General features: G+C 62.8%; 1 protein-coding gene across 1 annotated transcript in view; it reads left to right on the top strand.

The window, feature by feature from the left end:
* The window catches only part of MICALL2 (MICAL-like 2), a 32129-nt gene that overhangs the window by 6669 nt on the left and 15882 nt on the right, over positions 1–9578 (top strand). Inside the window, exons 2-4 of the mRNA XM_011956996.1 lie at positions 5890–5938; positions 7448–7589; positions 8486–8676. Of these exons, the coding sequence (XP_011812386.1) occupies positions 5890–5938; positions 7448–7589; positions 8486–8676 (382 nt within the window). The remainder of the gene's footprint in view (positions 1–5889; positions 5939–7447; positions 7590–8485; positions 8677–9578) is intronic.

Genomic DNA, 9578 nt, shown 5'->3' with positions numbered 1-9578 from the left:
CTCCCCAAGTGCTGGGATTACAGGCGTGAGCCCCCACGCCTGGTCCCTGGCTCTTTGGACATGCCTGCTGTACCTTCATCACCCCCATCCCGTGCCCTCAGCCTCTGCTCCCTGCCGTGCCTCTAGGTGAGGTGGTGGCTGGGGTGAGGGTCTCCTCATGCAGCCCTCGGCTGTCCCTCCTGTCCCCAATAGTCTTCAGGAAGGGAGGAAACACATGTGAAGGACAGGCACAGACCAGCTGTCCTCTCAAGGCAGCGCTAAAGTCAGACTCCGTGTGAGGCCCCGCCCTTGCCACCTCATGCCCCTCCTCTTCCAGTGAAGACCCTTTGATAGCAGAAGGGTGGATGTCCTGTCTCTGTGTCTGTAGCTCTGCCACCAGGAAGGCCTTCCCTTTGTCTGGCCTTAGTCCTTCCTGCTGCACACAGAGTGTGCTTCCGCTTGGCCCTCAGGGGACAGCAGCTGTGAAGGAACCAGCTCCGGCGCCAGGCCAGCCAGGTGGGGCACCCGGGCTCCTGATTCTGCCTCTGCCTCACCGACCACGGATGGAGGGGGCGGGGATCTGGGCGTTCCTGTGTACCACGTCCTGGAGCCTTGAGCCATGTGTGACCACACTGGGGAGCCCCACAGGCACAGAGCGGGGTCTGGATCTCCGCTTTACAGCCAGGAAACAGGATCGCCCAGCCACGCCCACCAGGAGGTGGCAGGGTGGACGGGTCCCCTGCCTGGTCAGCCTGCCTGTGCCCACCTGCCCCGTCTCACCTGCGGCTGTGGATTCTCTGCAGCCAGGCCTCAGGGCACCTGTCCCCAGGTGCTGTTTCCATACTGGTGCCACAGGGCAGCCGGGCAGCCAGGTGAGCTCAGAAACCACCCAGAACAAACAGCCCCACCTCCCGCCTCGCCTGCCTCAGCCAGTCAGCCTGTCGGGGCCGGAGCGGCTCTGCCAGGGGCTGGAGCGGCTCTGCCATGGGCTGGCTGCTTTCACTCCTGGGCCCAGGCAGGTCTCCAGGCACAGCCCCCGAGCAGATGGGGCAGGGGGTACAGTGTGTCTGGGCTGGGAGGGAGCGGGGCTGGAGAGAGGGCAGGCATTGTGCGTGGCTCAGGAAGCTGGCCAGCGGGTAGGAGAACATTGCTGGCCTCCTTCTTGGGGGTCGTGGCTGGGGGCATTTGTTGGATTTGTGGCCAGGTCTGGGGAGGGTGTTATGAAGTTGGGTCTCTGCTGCACCCTCAGTTCCAGGGCAGGGTCCCTTGAACTTTCTCCTGGTCCCTGCAGCTCTGGAGGCCAGCTCAGGGCTGGGCCAGGAAGTAGGGGTGGCTGGGGCGGCCACTGTGCGGTGCATGGAGCCCTCCAGCAGTGACTCCCAAGGGTGGTGGGGCTCCCCGAGACACCACTATTGTTGGGGGCTAGGGGAGAGACTCAAGCAGAGGCCCCCACTCAGAAACTCCCAGGCAGTGCCCTCGCTTCCTGGGCCGGAGCTGAGGGTGGGCTGACCTCCCCTCCCACGCGGGGCTGGGTCAGCAGGAAGCTGCTTGTGGACAGAGGCCTTCTGTTCCTGCCCCAGGGCCTGTAGCCAGACCTCTGCGGCCGCCTCTGGCCGGAACCCTCCAGGACAGGCGCGGGAGGGGCCTGCCTGTCCACTTACTGCAGGGGGACCGCCCAGGGCCCCACACTTTCCTTCCAGAGGCCCGGTGTGCAAGATGGGGGCTCTGCAGCCTCCCCCGCCCCAGTCGTCACCGTCCCCTGCTCACTCCCTCCTCTCCTGAGCTCTGCCTGGCCATGTCCTCACTGTCTCTGAGGTTTTCTCCTTCCCCAAGTCCCCTCTCTGCCGTCCTGACTATGCCATCTGGTCCCTGTCTCTCTTGGGCCTCCCTCCACCATCTCGCTGGGGTCTTCGTCTCTGTCTCCAGCTCTCTCTGTCCGTCTGCCTGCCTGTGCCCACTCCCTCTGCTCCCTTCTCGGTGCTGGATGTGCCTCGGCTGGGGCTCCTTCCCTTCCAAGTCCTGCACCACCCCCCCGACCCACCCTCCCCACTCCATGGCCGAATCTTGTTCCAGGAAATAAACAGTGTGGTGTCGGCCACCCAGGAATTTGGAGGGGGTAATACATTCCCAAGAGCCCCCAGAGGCGCCGGGGCAGAGGCCGGCTGGACTGCATGGGCTGAAGTTGATGGCCGTGGGTCAGTTAGAGGGGTGGTGGGGGCAGGCGTGGCCGGGCAGGGGCACGCACGGCGGAGAGTTCCCCAGGGCGAATCTTGTGACTGACACACAGTGTCGGCAAATTCATTCATTCAGCCAGTGTTGAAAGAATAAGTTACTGCCACAGAAATCTCACCCAGCACAGAACAAATGCATCACAAGCATTTATAGGGCACCGACTGTGTGCCTGGCCCCAAGGTGCGTGTCTTGGAGCCGGACCATGGCATACCTGATTTTAATTCTGAGGCTTCAAATAAGAGATTAAACCCCGGAGGGTGCCATGTCTCGGGCCATCAACCCGCAGGTTTGCAGCGGTGACTGGGGCTGTGTCCCAGTTCCGGCCGTCTCACTATGGGCAGCTGGTCACCTGCGGAGTTGGGGGGAAGCTGATGCATTTTTGTCCGGCAAGGCCAGGGGTGTCTGCCTGCTCGAACTGCCCTCACGAGGTCCCCCAAACGGGCGGCTTCAACAACAGAAAGTGTCCTCCCGCAGTTCTGCAGGCCAAAGTCCCAGATGGGGGTGTGGGCAGGGCTGGGCCCTCCTGGGGGCGGGAGGGAGGATGTGCCCGGCCTCTCTCCTTGGCTGTGGGGTGGCTGTCTTCACCCTGTGCCTTCACCTCCTCTTCCCTGTCAGCGTGTGTCTGCATCTACCTTTCCCTTTTATGAGGACACCAGTCACGGGGCCAGGGCTCCCCGCTAAGAACGCTGTTTGAATTCTCTGATCTCCAAAGGAGACAAAATGAATTCTCTCACCTCCAGAAAGACCCTGTCTCCAAATGAGGTCACACTGGGGGAGTTGGAGGTTAGGGCTCCAGTGCGTCATTTTCTCCGGCGGGCTCCTGGAGACACGAGTGGGGTCTGCACCTGGCGATATCTCGGTGGGCTTGCCAGGCGGTTCTGGCTGGCGATTTCTGCCAGCATCGCGCCTCTGAGCTCAGCTGCTCGGGGGTCCCGGGGTGTGAGCTCGGGGAGGCAAGGTGCTTCCGGGGAGGGCCTGGCCGGTGCGTCAGGCAGAGTGCGGGAAAAGCCGTTCTGTGCCAGGAGCGTGGAGCCGTGGTCTGGAGGCTGGAGGGCTGGCCCTGGGGAAAGAGCTTGGGGCAGGACAGGTGGTGGCTGTGGGACTGGCCAGGGTGGTGCAGCCCAGTTGAAGAGGCCTCAAACGACCGGGATGCAGCTTGAACCTTGTCCCGAGGCCATGGTACTTGAACCAGCAGCCCAGACCTGCACACCGTGTGGGCACGGGCTGCGATGTGTCCACAGGGCCTGGGGTGCCCTGATCTGCCTGGAGCTCTGAGAGCTTGACTGTGGGTCTGGGGGAGAGAAGGCCCTACAGGGAAACCCACTGGACAGAGCTGCTGCCGGCCCCTGGGGTGGACAGAAGCAAATGCGGGAGGCAGACGGCCTCCTCCTCCTCCTGTTTGTTTAGAGAAAAAACAGAACTTGCGACCCTGCCCTCCTGGCCGCCGATGACACGGCCCTTCTGGTCATCGGGGCATTCTTTCCGGGGACACGGCCGCTTTGGTCGGTGATGCTGGGGAAGGTCTGCAGAAGAGCTTGAGCCTTCAAAGGGCTGGGGACGGGAAGAGAGGGAGGGAGAGCCAGCTCCTAAGCTCTGGGGACTGAGGCTGAGGCCCAGCATGGCTGCAGAGTCCCTGAGCATAGACAGCCACGCACGTGCCCTTGAGTCACACCCTATCTGGGGACAAGCCCAGGCAGACAGAGGCATCGGCCCAGGCCCGAGGAGACGGAAACCCCTTTCCCTGCCACTGAGCCTAGGGAGGGGGCTCCTCGTCATCCGTCCAGCCGGGAAGGAGTCCACGCCTCCTCTTGTCCTGTGTGCAGAAGCTCTGCCTGTGCAGACGGGTGGTCCTGCCATCTGAAACCTGTTACCTGGAAGGTGGTCCAAGCTGGAAACGGTGGAGGGTTCCCAGGGAGCCCAGCAGAGGATTGATGGACGGCAGGGCTGGAGGCAGACGGGGCAGGGGTTTTCTAAGGAGGGAGGTGGGCAACCTGCAGCCCCCATCCCACTCCCCCCACCCCACCGCATGGCAGCTGCCTGGCCTCAGTTTCCCCATCTGTGAAATGGGTAAAAGGGGCTCACTGTCCAGGCCTCAGAGCGTTCTTATGGGGATCAGGGCTGGTCAAGGGCTGTGCAGGCTAGGCTCAGAACTAGCCTGCCCAGGCCGCGTGGCCACAGGGGTCTCAGTCCCCACTTCTCCGTTCGAGACCTGCCCAGCCTTCCTGTTTGCTGCAGCCACGGCCATCAGATTCACCACCAGGAGCTGCGGTTGTCCTCTCAGACAGGGAGACTGAGGCCCTGAGACTGAGGCTTGCTGGGGTCAGACATGCAGGTTGGGGTGAGGCAGGACACAGCTTGCAGCCCCAGCTCCCTCTGTGGGGCCGGGAAGGTTCTAGAACAGTCCAGTTCACGCTGATGTGGCAGCAGCTGCTGTCCAGGACCCCACAGGCAGCAATGTGGACAGACAGGTCACGATCACTGTATTTTTGTTTTTCCAAGACGGGGTCTCACTGTGTTATCCGGGCTGATCTCGAATTCCTGGGCTCAAGCAATCCTTCTGCATTGGCCTCCTGCGTAGCTGGGACTGCAGGCGTGAGCCACTGCACCCGGCTTCCAGATCACGGTTTAACCAGCCCTCCCTTCCCGAAGCCGCAGACCGTGCTGGGAGCCTGGTGGTTTTTGTCGGAGGGTATGGGGCTGAGCTGGGGCCGCCTGTGTGGGATCTTGGTATGTTTTCTGCCCAGGGCACCCTCCCAAGGTGCCCATGAGGAGTCCCAGGACCAGCTGGAGGCCACGTGGGGCTGTCCTCTTGGCGTCCCCAGGAGAACCTTGCTGTCTGGGCTGTCCGGGGACCTCACCTCGGGAACTTCTGGGACCCTTGCTTCCCTGTGGTCTAGTGTGTGAGTTGGGGGTGAGGCTGGGCCCTTGCTGAGCACCTAGGAAAGCCACTTCGCCACCCAAAGAGAGAACCATGTAACCTCCATGGCCTTGGCGGCTGTCTCCCCGCTGTGTAACCTGGGGCAGGTCCCCGAGCCACTGTCTCTGTGAGATGCAGTCATAACCGGTGTCTGCTCCACACGTCGGGTGTGAGCCTCAGGTTGGTATTCGTGAAGCACTGAGAAGGGCACCGAAGGGTGAACAGCAGTGAGCCTTCTGACTACAGAAGTGATGACGGGTGGGGCGAGGCGGATCCGGGGCCTGTCCTGCCCTCGGGGGCAGCGTGGCCAGCCCTCTCTGCCTGTGGCGCCGTCCCCTGCCCCGGGAGCTTCTCTCGTCCGTTCCCTGTGGTCCTCTGGGGACATCGGGCCTCTGCGACCCCCCTGGTCACCGAGCATTGTGATGGGAGGTGCTGGACTACCCTGGGCTGGTGACCTCGCCTCCCGGGCCTGCTTCCTGCCACCTCTGTGCAGGAGCCCTGGTGAGGGGCGGCGTGTCCAGGGCCCAGGAGGTAAAGCTGGGGCTGTCTGATGCCGTACCAGGTCCCAGCAGCATCACTGTGGCCAGAGCAGGGCCGGGAGCCCTGGCCTCTGCCCACCTGTGTTCCTGTGCCACCTCATTCCTTCACAGCCCTGCTCCTGGCCTCAGTTTTCCTATTTGGGCAAGATAGCCGCTGAGGCCCTCCAGCCCCTCCCTTCGTGGACTCTGAGCTGCTTTGGACACCATGTTTTTATCTTCCAGAAACTTCAGTGCTCTCAAGAAGGAAAACATTTATGAAAACAATAAACTGGTGAGTAGCCCCTGCGCCAGCCCCTTCCTCCTTCCCCGCCCTGGCCTCACAGCGGGCTTAGCCGGCCCGCCCAGCCCCACCCACGTCCGAGGGACCAAGGGACCCCCCCAGGCTCTGCGTCTGCCTGGGGAGTCCTGCCTGGGAAGCGGGGGCTCTCTGACGAGCCCTGCAGCGCGTCCTGGGCTGGGTGACCCTAGTGTTCTAGAAATAGCCTCTTATCTTGGCGCCAGGGCATACTGGTTCCCACTTTTCCTCAGCTGGGGAGCAAGGTGACAGGAGGTGGCTGGGGACCCTACTTCACTGCAGGGGGCTCAGCCCAGTCTGCCCAGGCAGAGCAGGGGTCTGGGGATAGCTGTGGGGGGCTGTGGATGGGTTCTAGTGGGCCAGTTGCCACTCCCTCCGCATGGGACCCGCCTCCCGGCCCTGCTGGGATTCCAGTCCTGCCCTGCCCTCCTCAGCTTCCAGGCCCCTCCCTGTGTGCAGCCTCAGTTTCCCTGCTGCAGAATAGGCTCCATGCTCCCTCATGGGCAGAGGCACAAGCAGACTCACCATCCGCCCTGCAGGCATGTCCTGTGCTGTGCCAGGCAGGCCCCGGCCACGTCCCTCCCCGGAGCTGGCCTTCAGCAGGGACAGTGGTCAGCACTGAAGACACGGTCAGACCTGCCCGGCCAGTACTGCCTTGCTCAGCACAGGGACAGTTTGAATTTAAGCTTTAACTTAATTAAAATGAACTAAAATGACACATTCACGGTGAAACCTCGTCTCTACTAAAATTACAAAAGTTAGCTGGGCGTGGTGGTGAGCGCCTGTAATCACAGCTATTCAGGAGGCTGAGGCAGGAGAATCGCTTGAACCCGAAAGGTGGAGATTGCAGTGAGGTGAGGTTCTGCTCCAGCCTAGACGACAGAGTGAGACTCTGTCTCCAAAAAAATAATAATAAATAAAAATAAATAAACAAGTCCGGTTCCTCAGGTGTGCCGGCCACACTTCCCATGCTCGCAGGAATGGTCCTGGCCAGCGGCTGCTGGGCCGGACAGCACGGGGGGTCGTGTCCCTGTCTCAACCTTCAGCAGCCCCCACCTGTTACCTGGGAGCCCTGGGCACAGCCACTTTTGCGTCCTTCTGGCCCTGGGGAGGGCTCGGCGGTCTGTGGGTGTCAGCCCTGCTCCTGAGGGGAGCTGTTCCAACCAAGACCGGATAAGTCTGGGTTGGGTGGGGCTCGGGATTCTCTCGGTGAGGGGCAGGATCCCCCGAGGTTTCACCCGGGCAGGGCCTCGAGCGCCCACAGGCCTGGCGACCTCAGTCCTGTGCAGATGGCGCCGTGACCCCCACCGCACCGATGGGTAAACTGAGGTTGGGAGGCCACAGGGGCGGAGCCTGGCTCCAGCCTCAAACCCACGCCTCTTTGGGCTCCAAGACTGTGTCTTTGAGTCGAGGTGAGCTGGGGCCTGGAGGAGGAGGAGGAGGGGGCTCCCAGCTGCCCTGCTGACCCCCTCCCACTTCCCGCAGGCCTTCCGCGTGGCTGAGGAGCACCTGGGCATCCCGGCCTTGCTGGACGCCGAGGACATGGTGGCCCTGAAGGTGCCTGACCGGCTGAGTATCCTGACCTATGTGTCCCAGTATTACAATTACTTCCACGGCCGCTCCCCCAGTAAGTCCCTGCTGCGTCTGCCGAGCCAGACAGGACCAGGCCTCCACCCCTGGCCCGGCTCCCAGGCCTGTGGACCTTTTGGGGTCCATGCCCAGCCCCCCCAAGAATGGCTCCTGGCATGGGCACCGGGGCTGTGCACTGGCTGTGAAGCAGCGAGAGGCCTTGCTAGGCGCCCCCCATCCCAACCCCGGCCCCATGCAAAGCCCCAGGCTGTGTGTTCACCAAAAGGGACAGGGGCCCTCGTCATGCTGCACGTGATCCCCAGGCCCTGACGCACGCAGGCACCTGCCCAGAGCAGGCTGAGCTGCCCCCGTTGCTTCCCCGAGGTGCAGGTGTACCAGCAGCTCCTGCTGCCCTGCCCCTCGCTGGGCCTGTTTGCCCATCTGGACGCCTGAGCTTCTGTGCCCACTGGGGTGGCTTGGCTGACCAGGGGCAGCTCCTGGGCCTGCCTTCATCTGTCCTGAGTTTGGACCCTATGGAAGCCAGGCTGGCCTGGCAGGGTGGGGCCCCCAGAGAGAACTGGGCAGGGGAGGGACAGGCCCCGCCTTTGTGTGTGCAGAGCTCAGCTCCCCACCCCCCACCCCCACATTCCTCTTCTAGGGTTTAGAAATCCCCGGAACCATTCTGGGCACAGGGCCTGCCTTGCCTGCTGGAGAAACAGAAAAGTCCCTTTTCCCTGACCCCAGCTGGGGCTCTGAGTGGGGAGGGAAGGAGTGGGGACCTACTCGGGGCTGTGCCAGAAAAATGTGCCCTCAGGGCTACCTCTCCCCAGCCCTGGGCCTCGAGGTCTCCCCCGGGCACCAAGGCCTGTGCTGGGCACTGGGATCTCTGGAGGGACCTAGACCCTTTCAGAACCAGGCCTGGGACCCTCCCAACCCCTGCTTGTTTCCTGCCAGTTGGGGGCATGGCAGGCGTGAAGAGGGCCTCGGAGGACCCTGAGGAGGAGCCGTCTGAGAAGAAGGCTCCAGTCCAGCCAGCCACGCTGCCCTCGCCCACCCCCGCCCGGAAGCCTCCACTATCTCCAGCCCAGACAAACCCTGTGGTCCAGAGGAGGAATGGGGGTGCAGAGGGCCCACCCCCCAAGACTGTAAGCTCCCAGCCCACCCTCCCCCTGGTTCCCTGGGTTTTCCACCTGCGGGTGCAGAGGGGGCTTGTGGGACTACATGCAGCCCCTAAGCCACGGGACCTGGAGAGGGTGTGGCCTCTGAGCCATGGGAGTGGGGTGGGTGTGGCTCCCCCAGTCCAGGACTCAGCAAGAGCCACCGGGACCGGCTCTCCAGGGCTCTGTCAAGCCAGGGGTTGTGATCCCACTTTGTACAGATGGGTAAACTGAGTCCCAGGGAGGCCACAAAGGTGGGACAGAGCGTGAACCTAGATGGTCCCAGGACGCCTCCCTCCTGGGGAGAGAAGGGTTGCTGGGCTATGCCCTGTACCCAAGACCAGCTCTGCAGTGAACCCAGGCACCCCCACTTCTCAGAAGTAGAGTTGGGGTAGAAGGTGGTAGGCGAATAGCTGGTGGTTGGCACCCCCTGCTACCCCTGGACTGCCACTCCAGGCTCCCAGGATGATGGGAATTGGATGGGATCCATGCCCCTCGATGGGGCAGGAGGCCTGGAATCTGTCTCTTGGCCCCCACCCCCACTGAAGGACCACTAGCATCAGGCCCCAGCTCCCTCCCCAGGGCTGGGCTAGAGTCCCTGGACTAGGGCTGCTGCCCGCCTGGGTGTGACCCGGACCGCAGCCCTGCTGGTGGCTCCTCTCCTGGCCAGTTCTCCGTCTATAAGATGGGCTCTTCCAGGCCGGGTGTGGTGGCTCACACCTGTAATCCCAGCACTTTGGAGGCTGAGACGGGTGGATCACGAGGTCAGGAGATCAACACTATGCTGGCTAACTTGGTGAAACCCCGTCTCTACTAAAAAATACAAAAAATTAGCCAGGCGTGGTGGCGGACGCCTGTAGTCCCAGCTACTCGGGAGGCTGAGGCAGGAG

The sequence above is a fragment of the Colobus angolensis genome, unplaced genomic scaffold (assembly GCF_000951035.1).
Source record: "Colobus angolensis palliatus isolate OR3802 unplaced genomic scaffold, Cang.pa_1.0 Scaffold43, whole genome shotgun sequence".
Lineage (NCBI taxonomy): Eukaryota > Metazoa > Chordata > Mammalia > Primates > Cercopithecidae > Colobus > Colobus angolensis.
This window is presented reverse-complemented; position numbering and strand designations above follow the sequence as displayed.